This window comes from Chanos chanos, chromosome 4 (genome assembly GCF_902362185.1).
Source record: "Chanos chanos chromosome 4, fChaCha1.1, whole genome shotgun sequence".
Classification (NCBI taxonomy): Eukaryota; Metazoa; Chordata; class Actinopteri; order Gonorynchiformes; family Chanidae; genus Chanos; species Chanos chanos.
The window spans coordinates 13,859,537-13,881,127 of record NC_044498.1 but is presented as its reverse complement, the minus strand read 5'-3'; the positions used below and the strand labels follow the sequence as shown (position 1 = coordinate 13,881,127).

Here is a 21,591-nt window from a genome sequence, read left to right as displayed (position 1 = left end):
TAATAATAATATATATATATATATATATATATATATATATATATATATATCTTAAACACTTGTCTCAATGATCATGACAACAAATTAATTGCTTTTGCAATTAAACACCATTTTTTATAGCACACACAATTTCAAGCGCTCCGCTGTCTCCTGTCAAATTAGAATAACATCCTCTTGATCATAATTGTAGGAAATGCCTCCGCTGGTCCATCAGTGTTTTCGGAAATTTCAGTGGAGAGCCAAACACAGCCACTGAAATGCACATACACACAGAGTGAGGTTTTCAACGAATCAAGGTTCTGCAGCTATTTCCTTCATATCTCACATCACAAATGACACATTGATAAAGTATCCTTGCCTGAACTATATCCAGCTGAATCTTCCCAGTGTCGTTCTTATCAAGTGTTTTGAACATTCCTTAAAATGGAAAAAAAGACGTAAACATGAGCTAGAGATAAGCATCAGGCCTAGCTCGGCGTAAGAAAATGCACTTATCGTACCGCAGCAATAAGGCCTTGTTCTGAAGGAAGCGCACGAGCTCTTTCTGTAATCACGCACAGATCGAACAGCGCCACTTACTGAAGAGCAGTTCCAGTCGAATCAAGCAGGTCACAAATCCGTCAAAATCAATCGCATACTCCTGGTTAGCGTAGTGAGAAACGATTACCTCCAACACGATGCTGTTGAGCTGAAACCCTAAAATAAAAAAAAATAAAAAGTAAATTACCTGTCAGTACAATAGCGCTGGTGATCCTCACATCGTTTCCATCCTCAAATAGTTTTTAAATTCAACATTTCAAAATTTCAAATTAGCTTTCATATACGAGAACTTAAATGCCTTTTGCTACATTTTGAGGGACAAACATCAACACGAACTAGATGTAAGGAATTAAACAAATTAAAAATCTTGACTTTGAGTATTAAAGGATAATCAACTTAAATTTGCATGCTGGACATCACCTGCTTCAGTCAAAGCAGTCCTGACCTCATGTGTGCTCATGGTACCAGAATTATCAGAGTCATGTTTCTTGAAAATGTCCTAGGAGATATCAGTATGAGACGTTATGGTGGGTTTGCTGACTGATCCAACCTCTGCAAGACTTAGTGAATGATAACAATTTATTTGTACTGTTTACAGATTAAAAATAATTGGAAAGTTGTAAAGAGGCTATTTGCGGACATCCATGAACCTTAAGTGTGAGTTAGTAATGAGCATATATAACAGTTTCCAAATGCTCCCACAGACAACTAAGAATTTCTCCTTGCTTTATGACTTTTTCTTCTCTTCCTTGCAACCCTCCTCTGCTTCAGGAATATTTGTAGGTCTCCTGGCATACACTGCATTTTTGAGATCTCTCACAGATTTGTCAGCGTTATTCTAATAATCAGCAGACTGTGATTGCTGTTTTAAAATCTTCATTCTTCATTCCTGTAAGCATCCAAAAGTATGTTACTGAATCACAGTCTTGCTGTAACATCAAGATTTCCTGTTTCTTGGAACTGTTGATATCTAATTAAATCCTGTCTTCCTTCCACTTTTACAGTATTTCCTGTTGTACTGGCTGCTATGAGGTAAGTGGCTTGATCAGGCCCGGTATCTGGGGGGGACAACTAGGGAAGTTGTTCCGGGCCAAGCCGAGGGCTGGGGGGTGCCCAGGAGAGAGAGTGATTCTCACTCATTGGGGTGGGGGCAGGGGCCTGTTCAAATAATTTTGTCCCAGGCCCAGGCATCATGGATGCTGACCCTGGGCCTGATAAATGGGTGGTTGTGGGTTTGAACACCAAGTTTCATTTGCCTTTCACCAAAGGTATTCAACTCCAAAGCTGCAAAGGAGGTGCGTTTGTGCATATATGGTAATGATTGTAAGTTGCTCTGGATAAGAGCAACAGGTTACGTGTAGTTCGACAAGGGTGAATTTCAGAATGACATGAACTTGTGATTTTGGGTTTTGATTGCAGTTTGCTAGCAGAGAGCCATTCATTTGACTAAAAATTCAATAGCGAGCCAACCAAGAATTGTCTTCAACTGATTAATTGCAACTCTGATATCAGGATAAACCTTTCTTGGTTTTAGGAAACACATTTTTAAAACTGAGTCATGTGAATGGATGACCAAATGTTTTCAAATTCAAGATTCATTTCAAGTTTTTTTAATCTGCCAAAAAAATGCTTGTTGTAGTAATGCATTACATTTTCTTAGTCCTTATCACAGTCTCTGTCATTCTTACCATGTAATTCTGGATTTTCATCCATAGAATGTGGAACTCAACCAGGCCCAGTTTAGCATTTCCATCTGTCTGTTTGCAATTAAGGCATAACATCACAAATATCTTATCATAGCAGCCACAGGACTAGAACTAGGCATGTTTTTCTTTCTATCAGTGGTTCCATTCCCTGTTCTATCCATTCATTCATTCTTCTATCCATTCGTTTAGCTTGTTTTATAATGTGAAGTCAGATTGATATGAATGAATAAGGATACATCCATCAGACTAATGATGTGACGGCAGGTCTCCATGCTAAAGCCGTCTGTCTTGATGTCACTTCCTGAGTGAAATAAATCCCGCATTTGACATTATACAGATTTACTATTCTGCTTTCTTTGCTACAAATGATTCCCATTCAACAAGTCAGACAAACCCTGATGATAATAGCATTTAATGATTTATTTTAAATTTAAATTAAAAAAGGAATGCTTCCTTACTATGAGTCACAACTCTGTTCAAAATCTGCTGAAGTTCATGAACAGAGATTTCAGAATCCTGGGAAACAGAGGCCCCCCCCAAAACAACAAAAAGACAAACACACGCACGCGTGCACACACGCACGCACACACACACACACACACACACACACACACACACACACACACACACACACATCCAGTAAAACGTTTGGCAAAATGAAATATATGAATGTACATTAATCTACTCGCAAATGTTAACCAGATTTGATGTACATACATTTCCAGCAATCCTCATAAACAGGTGTTTGAAATGGGGGTCCACATCTTTCTCTCCAACATCAGCCTGAAAAAAAGGTTATAGTCATTTAAGCTCCTGGGTATTAGAGGGATATTTGGAAACACGGCAAATAAGATGTGTGTTTTGACATTATCTACTGTATGAGTGAGCGCTATTCCACACTTAGTGTTATTTACCTCCTCGACTTTTCCAGTAACATCCTCCTCCATAGGACTATGAAGATAAAGGGACATGATTAAACTGGCAAACATTTGGATGATATATACAGTTATTCAATCACATATATTGATCCTGGAACTGCAGACTACAGCATGGCAATACACATAATCTAAGTCATCAGCTAATTATGAATCTTATAATCAATTGAATAACCTAGATATCTGTGTTAGAGCAGAAAGAGATCTGCAATGTGCAGAACTGGGAAATGGCATACATGACAGAAATGAGTATGGACTCAATTAGCTGTACTCTTTCGCCACCACATGGTGATAAGGGTGAACTGCATGCCTTTGTGTCCTACACCCACAATGATATTTGTGAAGCTGACGTTCTTACTAAACACCTAACTACCTTTGTTTGCTGCAGTAATAATCTTCAGTGCATCCATAGGAGAACTACACTTTTACCCACCTGGTGTGAGCGTGTTTCTCAGAGAAGACGCGCAGGACGAAGCTGCCCTTGCGGTGAGCCTCAAAGGTCGACGGTATGATGACATATTCACCGGGTGGTAGCTTGAAACGGTCACAAACCTCCCTCAAGTTGATAAAAGTGTGACTCATAGCGATGGCTCTCTGACGCAATAGCACATCTGGACCCAGGTGGATGTTAGTGCAGCCCTTATACTACCCCCGCAGAGGATTATAGAGAGAAAGAGCAAGGTAGAAACAAAATAAATGATTGGTTCACTTTAACATTTTAAGTGAAAAAGTTTAGCCGGGACTGCATATTTTGGTACTTACACTGATGTAAAACAATTGTAATTTGCTTAATGGACTATGCAACACTATGCTGAAAGCACCGCAATGTAACTGTACACTGTGGTACTTTGTGAGTGAGCTAATTTTACACTGATTTTTCATGAACGACCACTATTCCTCTTTTGTAAAATAAGAAGTTTATTGCACATACCTCATCAGGAACCTGAAAGTCAAGCAGACAATAGATCATTTCTTATCCACAGTTATACCACATAGCAATAAATTACACATGATAAAATAACTGAATTTCGGCGCTTTACCTGGTAGATAGCAAAACCAATTGTATTTAGGTCACGTCCAAACCTCCTCTCTTTGCGCCCGTCCTTCTGCATCAGACCCACGAGAAACGTGCATCCATCCTCTCCATCATGAGGGTCATCGTCCACATCTTCCAGTTTTATGGCAAACTGGGGATTGGAGCAGAATGTGGCTGTAAAGACAGAAATTATAACACCATAACATTTCAGAAAGTGCTGAATCACGTGTTTTCAGAATGAATGATTTTGGTGGTGGTTTAAATGTTTTTTTTTGAAGAGAGGTATGTGTTTAAATGCAAGATATATACTGAACGTCAAAAAAAACCTATCAAATATTTGAGAGGGCTCTCTTTGATATATTTTATTTTATTGGTTTGAGAAGCAACATGTTGTTCATAGAGTTGTGTTCGTTTAGTAAAGACACCCAATCCATGTTACAGTGTCATTTTTAATTTTTTCATAGAAAATATTTCAAAGACTGCCTTCTTAATGATAATGAATTCAAATTATCCACATGCCTCTCTTGACCCATTTGTGTGTGGATGGCTGCATTTCAGTGTATATATTCTCTGCTCTCTGCTTCCATATCTGATGGAGAGATCCAGATAAGAGATCCGTCTCTCATTTCATATCAGCCCTTGAGGTTTGAAGCAGACATATCTGTTACCTTACTACTGTAAGTACTTAACAATGCTTCTGGGGCAAAACAAACACATTTAGTCTAATCTTGATCTTTGTGAGTTAGTTCACATAGTTTCTTCAACATATATGTAATAACTACAGTTATCACATACTATCTATTTGAAACGTCTTATGATATTTCTACTGTCCAAGTTTCATGTGTAAAAAAGTAGGAGTTTGTCCAAAGCTGGTGACTGATTACCTGGGTGATTCCTGCAGCCCCCTGCTGTGGAACCCACCCTCCAGTTACCCTCAAACTGGTAATAACTCCACCGACCAACTTCATCACTAGTCAGTGTATCTGGAGTCAGGTTACAAATCTCCAGTTTGGAGAACTGCTTGAGAAAGTCTGCATAGGCCATCCTAGCAACAGAGGAGGATGGGAAGGAGTTATTTTGGTCACAAGTTTTTTCTCAAGGACATCCCTAAATTAAGTCTAGAATCAAAGGGTAAACTGTCCTCACCAAAATTCCCCATCCTCTGCACAATAATCCAGTTTGGATTTTTCTTCAGGTCTGACACCATCCCATTCTCTGGAGCTAAAATGAGATTTTTGTTTATTTGTGTTTTGGAAATCACCAAAAGACAGCTAAAGTCCAGTTGTTGAAACTGCAATATATGGAGTCATGCTTTGGATATACTGCAATAAATACTTTATCTTAAAAAAAAAAGAAAAATTAAACAGGAGGTTATAAAAGGTGTGAAGGTCCAAATGTTTAAGTCCAAGTTATCTCAGGTCCAAATGTTTAACGTCAAGCATAGCCCTGCAGAAATCATACAAACTCTACACCCACTCATCACTCCAGGGGCCTGTCCATTCCACTTCACCCCATGGGTTTCTGATCCGAACCAGCTCAACTGGACTCCCATACAGATGGACCTTCAAGGAAGACAAGAAGTCTGAAGAGTCTGCTAAAAAATGGATACCACTCCCATATGTGTGACTTTATATCCACTCACCACTTCCGCCCCGGTGATGGAGTAGGCGTGACCCTTCACCAGCTTCTGCCGCGTTACTGCCTCTGTCTCATACACACTGGTGATCTAATACGAAACATGAACAACACTTGAAGAATAGACTCTAGAAACAAACGAAACAAGGCTTCAACTCTCAATAAAGCTCTCACTCTGAATAAAGTGCTCATTATTCTTCAACAGAGCGATGTTACTGCATACTAGCTTGAGCTCAGTAATGCCCAACCCATTAGTTCAGTGGTTGTTGTAATGACAAATGATATTACTTTTTTTCCCGCTGTGCTGTGTTAAAAAAGAAATGGTTGAATATGGTCTGTTTCATGGTAATATTATTTATTTAATCTGCACATAACAGCAGGAAATGTCAAAACTTTGGGAAGTAACTGTCTGTACATTTCAGCTATGACCTGTTCCTGAGGTGTTTTACCAAAACACAACAGAGCAAAAGAAGCCTTACATCAATGGAGCAACCCAAGAGGGAGCCCCTGTATAGAGCTTTCTGAATAATTTTAAATAGATGTGGAGGAGCCCTCAGCAAATCATAGTTTTCGGCAATTCCCCCAGTGAAGTCTTCAAACCCCTCTGTGGTGCAGCCTCCAGATAAGGCCTCGTATGAGCTGTTAACTCTGTAAAGACATTGAGCAAAACACAAATTGCAGTGGAATTACAGGAAAAAAATGTTGTCGTGTTTCATGTTCCATTTTATCCAGTTTATTTGCATTATCAGGCACTGTTACAGATTACTAATAACATTAGTCACACATTTACACTCTGGGTTGTGGTTGTTTGCAGTATGACCCAGTGTGCAGTTCTGGTGATCATCGCTACTGCTGATTTGGCACAACAAGCAAATAAAAACTCTCACAGGCAACTGCCAATATTTAACTCAAAATATTTAAGGAGAGACGTGTGAAAATTCAGAGTAACACTAAACACAGTTAAACACAGTAAAATGCAAAATAAAACACAAGTTTCATGTGTTTTTCATGCAATGTGAGTCATCGAGGTTTCTTTCTTCGGCAATTGCTCCCATTTGAAACAATTGTTTTTCAGCTGTTATCCGTGCATGGCGTTATAAAAATTCCGAAGCATAAAAGATTGGATTGTACATGCAATAGCTAAATAACTAAGAACCAGGGACACCAGTTCACAGCAGACCATTGAGTCTTGCCAGAAGTCACTAGGACAGATATCCCGGTATAAGTTTGCACCTATTTTATACCAATAAAGTCAAAGGAGAATGTTAGTCATTGTTGAGCGTTACACTGCTATCAAAATATATCTGAACGTTTTACTAAAAGAGTGTATTTTTTACCCACTCCTTAAAAATGCAAGTAAGGGAAGACAGATTGCTGTTCCATGAGCTATCTGTAATACTTTTACTTCCTTCCTCATGATCTATCTAGAGTCACATGACTGACTATTACAACCTTTTTCTAAAATGTTAATGTTATACATTACAGCACAAAAGTTGTTCTCATTTTTGTTTGATTTTGATTTTTTCCAAGTTAAATGTGATGACTCACATAGTTTCTTGAAACTGTGTGAACACAAATTTTAATTCAAAACAGTGTAAAAGAGACCCAGGAGTTGGGTTCAATTTTAATATTTCTCTCCATCTACTGATAATATCTTGCATAGTGTGAAAACAAACTGACAGGTTCAAAGCGGAAAGTTGTTGGCTGTCTAAATCAAGATTTAAATGTGGTCTTTTCAGACAATAGAACTGAAACCTGTCACAGCCAACCCTAGTCTCCTCTGCATCTTACATCTAGAGCACTTCTCTCGTCTGCGTCACGTGAAAAGTGTACTCACTTGGCATAGGCCTTCTCCAGCAGAGCACTCCAGAACTCAGAACCTTCTGCAGAGTGAACAAACAGCAGCTTCCCATCCCTGGTGGGCAACCGGTCGTCAATGACAACGTCCACCCATTCTCCATACTGCCAAAGCTGCAAACAGGTTTTGGACAACAGTCGTTGAAAATCGTACTTGTCCTTATTTGTTGTCCTGTATTTTGTTTCGTCCTCTTCCAATGAGTGTGTGGTGTTTAGAATCTGGTTAACACTTTCTTTCTATTCAAATCATTGTTTGCATAAAACCAGAACGTATCGTACCTCAGTCGCTAAGGTTTATTTGGACAATTTTTTGCATGTGCTAATGATTATAAACAGAGCTGCTTGGCCAAGGGAAAGCTGCTATCTAAAGGAAGTAAATGTTCACCTGAAAATGAAAGATTCCAGCATAGTTCTCCTCAAAGCTCTGTCCAGGAGGAACAACTCGAGCAAGAATGTCCTTGTTTAGGGTCAAAGAGGCAATGGCTGCCAGTAACCAGCAGTCTCCTGTGCAAATACCAAAAGTGCCAAAAGGATGTAATCCATAATTTTTTATGAGGCAGTGACACATTTACGGAAAACAAAGGCCTTACAATCCATTCTGTAATGTTTTTTTGCAGATGTATGATTACAAATGAGGTCAATGATTTTTTTTTTTATAATTAAAGGCCTAGAGAAACTCTCCTGATGGAGCCAAATGGTAAATTTGTGAACGACATTAAGTGAACTGCGGATGAGGCAAGTAGGAAGACAAGAGTGGATTAAAACTGGGGTCAAAGCCTCTGTGCACATTCTGACTAATGGGCAAACAGTGATGACCTGAATCTATAAAGCCATGACTCACGCCAAAATCAGAAACTGGGTCCGAGGTTATATTTGCTGTGTCAGGCAGTTCTAATTTACACTTTGTGTGTAAATTTTGGGTGGACTACTGACAAATAAAGGAGTCAACAGAAGACAGGACATATGGCTTAAAAGAGAATCTGTTACTGAAAATGATACATATACACAAAGTCTAATGGCCCATATTCATCATTAATGAACCTGTAACAGTGGAAGGCTTTAGGCTCATCAGTTAAACACGCTGAGGCAGAGTAGCAGAACAACACCGGCAACAGTTACCAGTCTAAACTGAAAGAGCACAGATCTTACACTTGCATTTGACTCCTTGTCTTCAGAGCTCATGCATAATGCATACGATGCTTTAGACAGTTACCCCGCAGAACACAACTCTAGGTCTTACCATTGCCATCTCAGCAAATACTTTTGAAATGACTGTGATAGACACTTTCTTGATTGTTTGGCCTGCATGTAAAGAAGAACAAAGCGATAGCTATGTCTACACGTGATGCAGTGCGAAATCCAACTGTATCAGGGTATGCTATACTTACCTGCTCATTATTTTTAGACCAACTTAGTTACGGGCTACTTTCAGATCATTTTGATTTATTTTGGGCCTTGCAGTTCTGAAATAAGTGTGACTGGTTGCAAAAGACAACGCACTGACCTAAAGCTCCTTGGCAGATATCTGTCCTTGTGGCCCCTCCGACAATGAACTGAGGGTTTGAGCACAGCTCCTACAAAACAGGACATGATCAGAACATATTATTTAACTTGCAGAGATGAAATATTTTCAGAATACAATGTATTATTCATTCATATTATTCGCTGGTCACTGCTGAGAAGAAAAAAAACAAAAAAAAAAAAACTAGCCAAAACACTACACCCTAAAAATTATCTGCTTCCTGAAGGGTGGGTAGGCTATAACACATTTGTCGCTGATACTGTAATCTGTTATTGCTGAGGAAGGCGAACAAAAAATTTCATGATTCATTACTGAGCTGTATGATTAAAAAAGGCAGCAACCTTACAAACAGATGCTGTTAATAATTAAAGACACGGTTAAAAGACAAAAACAAATGCTACTGTTTGTCACCATCACAGCCTCTAGGTAAGTAACCTGAGCCGCAAAAGGTTACCGTGGCAACAGAGTAAGGTGGATATAAAACTTCAAACAGGAATAGGTTTCGCTTCATTTTATGAGAAGCACCCCGCGTCCCTTTTCACAGTCACTCTCCCATCTGTCACCGTGATTACTTAAAAGAACTCACAAACATCCTGTTATGGGTGTGTTTAGCAAAAAACAGTTTTTTCTTTTAATCATGCCAATGATTAAAAAAAAATATGAATCTGAAAATGAACAAGTATAATTTTCTTAATGCTATGAATAATTTTAGCTGACCTTGACTGACCTTACTTAGTTAAATAGTATTGTCACAGAGCAATAACTGTTTCAGATTTACCCACGGCTCCCACCTAGGACTTCATAAGAAACAGTGCACCTACCTTGGGTCTTTTCCACTCCACACCACGGGTTTTTGAGGAGTAACGTCCAAGCTCATTGTACCCTAAAGAGTCAGGCTCAGCAGGAAAAGTCGGGTCACAGAAGAGGACCCCTCTTTCCAGACACTGATCCCTGAGTGCCTGGAAGTCCTGTTTGTTAAAGGGAACAGCCTTGTCATTGCTTCCCAATCCCTCCTCTCTGTTCTTACGCCAGGCTAGGTGTAGGGCTCTGCTTGACATTTTAACACCTTGTCAGATCAAATGGAGTGTGTGCTGAGTGTGTAACATAAGCCAGGATATAGGTTGAAAAACTTCAGGGAAGAGGTGGGGTGAGGAGGAGTCAGGTATTCCTATGTTCAGGTAGCATGGTCACTATGGAAGGTGTGGCTTTGGCATCTCAGGTGTTAAGTTATCTACTGATAGTGTCAAAATCTATTTTTCAAGCTTTAAGATGAATGACCCTGAATAATCAAAATGTAATGTCCTTCTAGAAAGCCTGTTTAGATTGCACTACACAAAGATTATTAACACTACAAATTTGACCTGGGAGCACAGAGGCATTTCTCTGACAGGGTCAAAGAGACAGCTGATCATGTAAACATGCACGTAATTATCCCATCACTGTTTCCAGAGGTCTTTTTATAAATATGTCTGTCCGCTTTGTGAAAAAAAGTTTTTATTTCTGTTTAATACATTTACAAGTTCGGGAGCTGAGACAGAGAGAGAGAGAGAGAGAGAGAGAGAGAGAGAGAGCGAGCGGTAGTGTTTTTATACATTTTGTGCATATGCATCGCCAGCATTGCTCCAGAGGTGGGCACTTTGTGATAGGTGAAAGTGTTCACAGTTACTTCAACTCCCACAGTACCTTGCGAATATGTTCTTACGCATAGCACATCAGTAACAGAAGTAACAGAAGTAATAGAAGTAGATAAACTACGTCAAAGACATGAAAGCCGTATACATGAGTAAACATCTCGGAATGACTGAGAATTCTGCATGTGCCTGTGGCAGCTGTAAATGATCACTGTGGTTATATGGTTGTGGTGCACATAATTAAAGGTTCGGTGGACACACAGATTCTTTTAGATATAATTAATGTAAATTAAGGGGGCAAGAATGACGGGATTAGTAAAAACTCTGAGTTAGTTAACTCAGAACAAGTAGTAAACCTCCTAATAGAAGAGCCCCACGGCTTTGTTTTGCTAGGAGAATGAAGCCAGAGGGCTCTTCTATTATGAGGTTTACGACTTACTCTGAGTTAACTAACTTCGAGTTTTCACTAAACCCGTTTTCTGGAATACCCCTCAGACCCACTAAGTTTTACGCGATAAACATGCATCATTTTAGAAACTGATCTAATTTATTTGAAATTATAAATACCGTGTCCTGTACAGAGTAAAGTTTAATACAAAAAGATAACGGTCTGCTCTTGACAAATTTGACTGATTTTAGCTCATTAAAAAGGACAAGCCAAACCAAACCAAAACAAAATAAAACAAACAAATAAAAAAACAACAACAACAAAAAAAACACTGCCCTTCAGTGAATTTAACTGAATTCATTGCATTCATCGCGGGACAAAAGCAAAAACGGTGAAATAGGTTTTATGCTCATTTCCTCGGAATTAGGTCATTACAAATCAAAATAAAAGACAATGTGATCTTCCACACTTTTACAGCGATTGGTAAACTGATTATAGGCTTCGCCCCCCCCCCCCCCCCCCCCATTTTCACATACATATCCATAGCTAAAAAGAGGGAGTGGTTGAGCTTTACGAGAATATACTTCCTGAAGGGAGGGTGTAAAAGTCTAATGATTTGGAACATCTCTGCCATTTCTCTGAATCTCTAAACACGGTTACAGTCTTCCTGTTGTCTGAGGGGTACGGACAACATGCATTAACTTGAACAAGACAAGAAGCCACGCCTGTTTGATAGGGTGGAGAATAAAACTTAACTCTTTTAAGGAATCGAAACATTTTCAGTTTTACTCTTGGTGAATTTAGAGAGAATATCAAAACCCGAAGATGTCAGGAGTCGCATCTACGTTGGCCAAAAAACGGGCTTTGGCTGCAGGGTTTGGAACAAATGCAAATGCTGTCAAGTATCTCAATCAGGATTTTGAGTCGCTGAGAAGTCAGTGCTTAAGTCGTGGACAACTTTTTTCGGACCCAACTTTCCCAGCCGCGCCCGAATCCCTGGGATTTAAAGAGCTTGGGCCAAGTTCTTACAAAACAAGAGGAATTCAGTGGAAAAGACCAGGCGTAAGTCTTGACTAGACGAACTGTATTCCGCATTAGCTACAAACATGGAAATGCATAATGCAGGTATCCCGCTAACTTTCATCACTGACGATAGAAATCTTCACGCGTTGTGCATAAATGTTCTGTTATAATGTTCGGCTCTATTTTTACACCTTTTGTGTCAAGTGTTCAGGCTTTAGGGTACTGACTTTCTCTCAAAGTGAGCAGTCTACTCACAAATGAGTTGTTTTACCACCAACCCATTCCAGCTTGTGATACGCGCATCTCTGGGACTGTTGTTTGCCAACAGCCAGGACTGATCTGGGGAAAGTTTGGAACTATCTGCGCCAACTTTTCAAAATGTTTCCCAGATCCCATAGTGTAATGCTGATTTTTGACCACGCGGGGCCAGATTGTTGCGGGCATCCATACCATACAGCAGTCCACTCATTCGCAGTCATATAATCATGTTTGATGCAACACGATTGCATAAGCATGTAGGGAAATGCTGAAACTGTACTATTAGCTTCGTGTGTGATGGACAGTTTACAAATAAAATTGACTCTGATTTGTTGATCACTAATTTGGTGCTGCCTCTGAGCAGGACATGAAACCTGAAGGTTATTTCAAGGAATATTGTGCCATCAGTAGTGAAATGGGCTGTTTGTGAAGGCTTGGTATGACTGATGAAATATATTTTACAGGAGTTATGTTCAAGTCCAGAATTCATAATTGGAGGAGCCACAAGAACTGATATCTGTCAAGGGGCTCTTGGTGAGTAAAGAACTAACTTAATGATGCCTGTAATGTACTGTACATTTACATATATGTGAGTTACTGTAATGGTCAATTGACACACAGTACCCCATAGAACGTGTTTCCTCGTGGAGAACAGCTTTGTTAGAACAGAGACTACTATATAATCTCTGTGAGTACATTGTACTCCTCCGTGTGTTTAACCTAGATGACGTTGCAACGCCAAAGAATAAATTAAAGCCATCTGAGCCTATAAAACAGACTCAACATTCCAAGAAGTAGCAGTTAGCAGAAAAGGGAGAGGCATGCCAGTCTTGTTTGACTGCACTATATATTTGTATATTCTAAAGAGGCCTCCTAGAAATCACCATTGAAATCTGATTCCGCAGGTGAACTCCAGGAAAATGCTGTATGTTTCTTATTAAAAGAAAGAACAGCATATTATGAAGCTGATTAACTCACATGCACGCTCATTTGTATGAACAAAGAGAAAGACATGTACCTGTCCGATTTTTATGTTTGCCTGTCACTTTGAAACCACAAATTCGGCTCTTATTGGTTAGGACTTTTGTACCACTGCTGATAGTACTATTTATACCCTGCATGTTTTTGCTCGTAGGATGACAGAAATTTAATGTTAAGTGTATTTGCATAACGACTATCTGTCTTGTCTTTAAAGCATTTCCATTCATTTAAAATAAATATTTGTCGTACCCAATCATAACTGATCATTGTGCTGCACCCTTGCTGTGCAGTTTTATAGCTTCCTGTCAAAATGTTACAGGAAGAGTGATGTCTACACTACGCTTTGTATCCATACTCAGAGACACTTTCATATCTTCTGATGTATTACAGGCAACTTTTTTTTTTTTTTACCATGAGTGTACTTCTCACAGCAATATTATTATGTCCAGCCTAGTTATGCACAGTTTGTCAGTGGTTAAGGTTACACACTAATGAACCACCACAGCACATGCAGGACTGAATCTGTCATCATGTTCCTGATGAATCGCAGGTGACTGCTGGCTGTTAGCAGCCATCGCTTCCCTTACGCTCAATGACGATGTAATGGCCAGAGTTGTGCCTGGTGGGCAAGGTTTTGGAGACAACTATGCTGGGATCTTTCACTTCCAGGTAACATGGGGTGATCAGTTTTCAATGCACATGAGCTATAGTTTGACTCATATAATTGTTCATTGGTCAGTTTCAAACTAGTGAGAAAAACCTGATTTCAAATGCTGTTGGTGTGCTATTTGTGTCATTTAGGTTAGTTTAAGTTAATTTTTTTGTTCAGTATCTTCTTAAAAGAGCCTATACCTCACAAAAAAACAAAAAACAAACAAACAAAAACGATCACCCTCTGCTCCTCAGTTCTGGCAATTTGGTGAGTGGGTCGACGTTGTCATTGACGACAGACTGCCATTTAAAGATGGAGAGCTGATGTTTGTTCACTCTGCTGAGGGCTCTGAGTTCTGGAGCGCACTACTGGAGAAAGCCTATGCTAAGTGAGTAAAGTAGGATTGGTGTTTTGGAATTTTTTTTTATTTAACAATTCAGTTCTTCGTGTTCTGTCTGGTTCTACAGATCTCCTGGGATATATTCTCCAGTAAGTCATGCAGTTGTTTGACTTAGTTTCATGACCACTGAGTTAGGCCATTACATGACGTCTCATCATGCTTTCTTGCAGAGTTAATGGCTGCTATGAGGCATTGTCAGGTGGGTCCACCTCTGAAGGTTTTGAGGACTTCACTGGTGGCATTGCTGAAAGCTATGACCTGAGGAAAGCTCCTTCCAACATGTTTCAAATTATCAGAAAGGCTCTGGAGGCTGGGGCACTTCTTGGTTGCTCCATTGATGTAAGTTCTTCAGACTTGCTTTAATGGTCTCTTAAGGCTTTGCTGCTAAATGCATTGGATATTGTTTTCTTTGGGTTGTTTTCTAAGGTCTTTTGTTTCTTGGTTTTTACCAGATCACCAGTGCTGCAGATTCAGAGGCTGTCACACGCCAAAAACTGGTAAAAGGCCACGCCTACTCACTTACTGGAGCCCTGGAGGTGAGACGAATTTCACTCATGCTTTTTTACTTATTCAACCATAATACATACCTTTCTAATCTGTTACAGCACCTTCAGGATTGAAAATCTGTAATCATCTGTTGCATTTGTTTCAGGTGAACTATCGTGGTCGTAGGGAGAAGCTAGTCAGAATGCGTAACCCTTGGGGTCAGGTGGAATGGACAGGTGCCTGGAGTGACAAGTAAGTTATAAATCATTGATAATACAGACCTACAAGTTCAATACATCTTCTGTTATTCATGGTACATTGACTCAAGTTGAATGTGGAGGATGCATTTGAGTTAACTGTTAGTTTAAACATCCTTGATATCACTGGATTTATATGCAAATCTGGGGCGGAGGGGTGTGCGTCATACCTTAAGCATAAAGCTCTTTCTAAAGTGATTACACCAGAAGAAAAATCTCATTTAAGCAAGTATAACATGTAATAGGATTTCTCAGCAGGATAACCTGAGCCCAAAAGTCTAGGGTCAATAACTATGAATCAGCGATTGTTTAAGTAAGTGCCACGATTCCTGTGTCATTTCAGCTCTTCTGAGTGGAACTGTGTTGATGCTTCAGATCGTCAGAATGTAAAAGCTGAAGATGGAGAATTCTGGTAAGATGAGTGTTCAAGGAATTTTCTCAGCCTGTCTGTGATGCTTTCAAAAAAATAGTTATAATATGCAGGTCAAAGCACTTCATTACCACAAACCAACACCATAAAATACAAAATTAAATAAAACATGAAGCAGTAAATGCGATTATCTATCCATAAAAAAAGTTAAAGATAATGGGGAAGATAAAAAAAGCACCAAAAGCAAATAAAATGTGACAGGGTGAAAGAAGAGGATGAAGAGGGACCAAGTATAGATCTCTGTAGGAAACCATAGAGAACACCATGTTTCTCAGAGAAATGATCACTCTAACTAACAAAATACTGTCTACCAGTCAAATAAATGTTAAACCGATTAAGAACAGTTCCAGTAAGACTTGTCTGCTTTTTAAGTCAGTTCAGAAGTATGTTCTGATCTAAAGTGCTATTGCAGGACTTAAATCAGCTTCTGTAAAAACAGGGTCCTCACATCATTTCTTCATGCCTGAACAAGGGCAGGTTTAGTTTTGATTCAAATTTATTCAAAATAGAGGGATCAGGATTAATTTAGTCCTTGAATTAAGTTTGAACAATTTTCAGTGCATCCTGAAGATACTTGTTTCTGAGGAAAACTTAAAACTTTCCAACACATTGTCAATCAAAACGTATTTTGGAAAAGATGATGGAATTGGAGTTCTACGGACGAGTTCGTTCAGAGTGTAGTTCAGTACCCGTGGTATATCCTATGACAGACTGAAAATTACCAATTTCCTCATCAGAGAATTAAGTCCTCTCATATTGAAGGAGATGTCTAGATGAGGAGGAGTTATTTATGGTTGAGAACAGCACTCCAGAAGTTGATTCCATTGTCATTTATTATCTGAGAGATGTAATGCAGTTTTGCAAATATCTGTTTAAGCATTTCAAAATATGCTGTACATTTGTTTTTTCTCCGTGTATGTTTTGCTCTAAAGACCCTACAACGTTTTCTTGGCATTTGCTGATAGCTGTTTTTCTGTCGGTGAAGGATGTCTTTCTCAGACTTCCTGAGACATTACTCTCGTATAGAGATCTGCACTTTGACCCCAGATGCGATCATCAGTGAGTCAGTTAAATACTGGAGCGTGTGTAAATACGATGGCACCTGGAGGAGGGGATCGACTGCAGGTGGCTGTAGGAACAACCCCCGTGAGTACACAAAACATGTCGCCAGTCCTGAGCACAGATGCACACTCATGTGCTTACACACATATACATATACACATATCCATATCCTTACATACATATACATATATCTTGGTAACAGAGATCATGTAATTGAGACCTGCGCTGTTCGTGGCACCTCACACCTCCAGACCCTAAAAAACAACTTTTACAGCTGTTCCAGCTGATATTGTAAATATTTGGATTAGAGCGTATTTGTTTATTAAAATTAGAAGATTATGATGAGCAGAAAGTAGTTCTTAGCTTTTTCTTCTTTGGCCAATTTAATTTTATTCAAGACCATGTTTTTTTTGCTGTGTCATCTCTCCGCTGGGTTATGAAGCTATATGTACTTTTCGACCGCATTTCCCATTTGTCACTCAGACATCTTAATGAGGAAATGAAAAAGCGGAATGCTATCTTTATGCGTTGTATCTAATCATTTTTGCCTATTTTTAATGTTGTGCAAATACTGAAATATCGACGTCGGTTTGGAGGGTGAGCTGACACAGCGGTATATTTCATGAAAATGACCTCTGATTTGAGCTCAATACGGGCATTTATAGTCCTTAAAGTGGCTGTGAAGCTCCATAAGCTTTTTCACCACAGTTTCTATGTCTCACTGATAGGTACAGAGGAGATTAGATTTGAGAAAACTGTCTGTGTGAGTGGTGTCTAAATATTGTTGCCTGTTTTTTGAATTATAAACATTGATGTGGTGAGTGAGGTGACACATAATACATAAATATAAAAGCTGATCTAAGATCTGTGCCTGCATTTATGATCCTTACAGTGGTTGTAATTTGGATTTTTCATTTTAAGAAGGTCTTACTGTAGTTCTGTTGTTCTGTGGTAGAACATAAACTGAGACACTGATGCTGCCATACTGTGATAATTGGGGAGCTCTGCTGACAGACTGCATAAGTGATGGCTTTTCACACAGCTGTTATTATTTACCTCTTCTTCACAGACACATTCTGGATGAATCCTCAGTATGTCATTAAACTGAATGAGGAGGACGATGATCCTGATGATAATGAGGTGGGCTGCAGTTTTGTGGTTGGTCTGATCCAGAAGAACCGGCGCAGACTGCGGAAAGTCGGAGAGGACATGCACACCATTGGGTTTGCTATCTATGAGGTGAGATGAATGTGTAATCTTCGATTATAATTTTTTATGTATTGTAGTAGATTTTCCCCATCATACCTTAGTGTTCTCTTGTGCAGATTTTTGTCGCTGTTTTGATTTAGGAAGTTCCTTACAGGTGACATCGAACTGATCGAATTGTGTTTTTTCGCTTTCTTTTAGGTGCCATCACAGGTGAGAAATCGAACCAAAGAGTGGTCATCATCATCCTGTTTGCTATAAAAATGCACATATACCTTTACAGTGTTCAGACATCCAAACTCCAATGCTTTTGTCTTTTGTCCTGACAGTTTCATGGCCAGAGGGAGGTGCACCTGGACAAAAACTATTTCCTGACTCACGCTCAGACGGCCCGGTCCGAGACCTTCATCAATCTGCGTGAGGTCTGCTCACGTTTCAAGCTGCCTCCTGGAGAGTACTTGATTGTCCCTTCAACCTTTGAACCCCACAAAGATGGAGACTTCTGCATTCGTGTCTTCTCTGAGAAACAGACAGAGACCATGTAATGTATTCTGTTTTTTCACATGTTGAAGTTCAGCAGCCAGTTCTCGTTTACATCCAACATAGCATGAAACCTATAACTACAGAAGTGTGTAAAACACACAGTAGTAATGTTGATGGCCACCACCCATTAACCTGACTTCACTGGCACACAGTTTATGATTCTGGTCTGGTGTGAATGTGGCTATAAAATTTGTTGAGTTCTGACGTGAGATGAGGGTGGATATGCTTTACTGAAATGTCCCTGTCATAGTGTTGGGTTTCTGAATTATGAATGCTTTAACATTAAAATAACAGTGTTTTTTTTTCTCTCTCTCTCAGACCCTGTGATGACCCAGTGTCTGCAGAATTAGATGACGTGAGTTATTTTACCTGATTCTAATTTTGGTGCATATGTTTGTAAAAAAGTTCAAATAGAAATTAAGAATCAAACTTTTGCAGGAATATGTTGTCTGTTCTTTTCAGTGGCATGTTAAGTCTTTCATGTCAGTTTTTACAGAGGAGCATCAATACATTGCTTTCATTTTGAATGTACTTTTGACTTTCTTCTTTTTTGTTTATAAGGAGAAAGTATCTGATGATGAAGTTGATGCAAATTTCAGGGGATTGTTCACGAAACTTGCTGGAAAGGTAAAAGCGTGTGATTTCTGTCTGTTGCTTAACTATACTGTAAACATTACATTACATTACAATAGTTTATTTTACATGTCAACAGGATATGGAGATTTCTTCAGCAGAACTAAAAACCATTCTAAACAAAATTGTTGCCAAACGTAAGTATACGTTCTTATTTGACGTCTTTTCTTTTGTGTGATAAAAATGAAAAAAAATATGGTGAGCATATACACATTTATGTGTTAATGTTTATATTTTTTTCCGCAGGGACAGACATAAAAACAGATGGCTTTAGTCTTGAGACCTGCCGGGTCATGGTGAACCTTATGGATGTATCCTTTCTGTCTTTTATATTTTTGTTTCTTTAGTCTTTTTCATCCTTGTGGAATCTTCTCATTCATGAATGCATGTGCTGCATATAAATATCAGAACTCTGTAAGTTCATAACAGGCTTATTCATTGAGAAACATGATCCCAGAAACGTCTAAAGTTATACTTAACTCATTGCATTAGGACAGTGGAAACGGAAAGCTGGGCCTTGGGGAATTTGCCACGCTGTGGAAGAAAGTACAGCACTATCTGGTGAGAGACATTGCTACTGTAATCTTGTCTCTGTTCATGGGATATCAGATCTTGTTTGGAAGAGTAAACTCTTCGCCCTATGTAATGTTCTTACAGGGAATCTATAAGAAGAACGACTTGGATAACTCTGGTACCATGAGCTCTACAGAGATGAGGATGGCCCTGAAGGAGGCAGGTAAAACAAGCCCAAATACCTGCTCCAAATTAATCCCTCAGTAATACCATGTTATCACTGCCATAAAAATGACTGTCATCGTAAAATGCAGGTTGCGTTCTCTTAGGCGATAGGCAATTAAATGCTGTAGTGAATGGAGGGAGATTTGGGGCCAGATAAGAGAATAATAATGTGAACTGTGCTCCAAAATTGAATTAAATCATGTTTAAAGGGATGATACTAATGGAATATATAGCAAGTGATGCAGTGAAATGAGTGAAAACCATTCTCTGTAAGATTCATTACATGATTCTTTTTCCCTGCCCTTACCTAGCCCTTTACCCCTTACCTTAGCTTTGTGGATGCTAGAATGTAGACTTGATATAAAAATATGGTTACAGCTGGCGCCGTTTTGGTGTCAGTATATTGTTCAAGTGCATTCTTGTTCTTCATCTCCAGGATTCACTCTGAATAACAGCATCTACCAGATCCTGGTGGCACGCTACGCTGAATCAGACATGACCATTGACTTTGACAATTTTGTCGCCTGTCTCATGCGCCTAGAGATGATGTTCAGTGAGTGCTAGAGTTTCAGTTATTGTTTTATTGTGGTTATTTAATAGGCAAAGTGTATTGGTTCATGTTTTTTTTAACTGAATTTCTTTTGTAAGCTTTTGCTAAAATATAAAATCATAAAGGTTGTGTTATGTCTGATGTTGTATATGACTTTTGAAGCAATGAATGCTCACTTTCTGTTTTTTGTCTGATTCTCTTGTTCCTGTAGGAGTTTTCAAGAAGGTCGACGCACATGACACTGGTTTCATAGAGCTGGATTTCCATCAGGTTAGTCGGTTTACAATAGATAATCTAGTCACTGAAATGACAAGACATAATGACCAGAAAATGAAAGAGGAAATGAATCTGTCAGTGAATCCCTTTCATTGCAGAGGTGTAACACTTTGTTCTCTTTGATGTGTCCTTTTCAGTGGCTGACCTTTGCTATGATTTAGAAGACCTCTGCTCTTCCACCACAAAATTCACAGCTTAAATTGTCAAAACTACAGATCTGTTGTAACTTTTAAAAAAAAGAAAATTATGACACTTTCTTTGTTATAATTTCATACTACTGCATGGTTTTATTGTATACTTTTCAAAATAGGGTCATTCTATACCAACTCACCAAGGCCTTCTGGTTCGTGTCATGGATTTTCTTGAAAAAATTCATGTGAAAACTGTGTAGAACTATATTAATACTATCACATCTAGAAGTTATTTGGTCCTTCTTCAGACATGGACAAATGAAATTAGTTATGAACACTTAATTGCGTTTGAGAAATATAGGTATAGTTTGCTTTGCAAGATAGTTGGCTAGTACCAGCTAAAGTTAGTAGCCATCCCTCAACCCGGTTGTTTAGCCTACTGGTTCGCTAGCTAGTCGTGACTTGTGATAGCATATTTAATTGTCCAGACACACGGAACAAGCTGACTAGTATGCAACAAACCAAGCCATTGCAAGCGGTAACTTGTACATTTCCTGAACTATATTTAGCTATATTTAGCAAGATCTGTAGCACTCCATTTTTTATGCAGGACCAAATAACTTTTAGATGTGATAGAACTATATTAACACTACACAGAATCAAAATTTGGTTGCAAGAAAGTGAAAACTAGTGGAGATATTAATTTTTGAAAATT

At 38.9% G+C, this 21,591-nt stretch overlaps 2 protein-coding genes across 2 annotated transcripts; one reads left to right on the top strand and one right to left on the bottom strand.

Annotated features, from left to right (window-relative positions):
• Positions 1 to 228: 228 nt before the first annotated feature.
• capn8 (calpain 8) lies at positions 229 to 10,289 on the bottom strand. The gene is made up of 21 exons (XM_030772748.1): positions 10,053 to 10,289; positions 9,214 to 9,283; positions 8,095 to 8,213; positions 7,690 to 7,823; positions 6,332 to 6,500; positions 5,860 to 5,943; positions 5,694 to 5,779; positions 5,364 to 5,438; positions 5,102 to 5,262; positions 4,222 to 4,391; positions 4,113 to 4,124; positions 3,615 to 3,826; positions 3,161 to 3,197; positions 2,964 to 3,029; positions 2,705 to 2,762; positions 2,483 to 2,547; positions 2,229 to 2,297; positions 961 to 1,039; positions 580 to 696; positions 359 to 417; positions 229 to 252 (listed from the first exon to the last, which is right to left on the bottom strand). The coding sequence occupies exons 1-21, from the start codon at positions 10,287 to 10,289 to the stop codon at positions 229 to 231; spliced, it is 2,103 nt and encodes a 700-aa protein (XP_030628608.1).
• A 1,689-nt stretch (positions 10,290 to 11,978) lies between these two features.
• Positions 11,979 to 21,591, top strand: capn2b (calpain 2, (m/II) large subunit b). The gene is made up of 21 exons (XM_030772747.1): positions 11,979 to 12,312; positions 12,996 to 13,065; positions 14,063 to 14,181; positions 14,419 to 14,552; positions 14,735 to 14,903; positions 15,017 to 15,100; positions 15,217 to 15,302; positions 15,651 to 15,719; positions 16,723 to 16,883; positions 17,869 to 18,038; positions 18,207 to 18,218; positions 18,335 to 18,546; positions 18,867 to 18,903; positions 19,110 to 19,175; positions 19,261 to 19,318; positions 19,428 to 19,492; positions 19,674 to 19,742; positions 19,839 to 19,917; positions 20,356 to 20,472; positions 20,681 to 20,739; positions 20,883 to 21,591. The coding sequence occupies exons 1-21, from the start codon at positions 12,076 to 12,078 to the stop codon at positions 20,904 to 20,906; spliced, it is 2,097 nt and encodes a 698-aa protein (XP_030628607.1). The 5' UTR covers positions 11,979 to 12,075; the 3' UTR covers positions 20,907 to 21,591.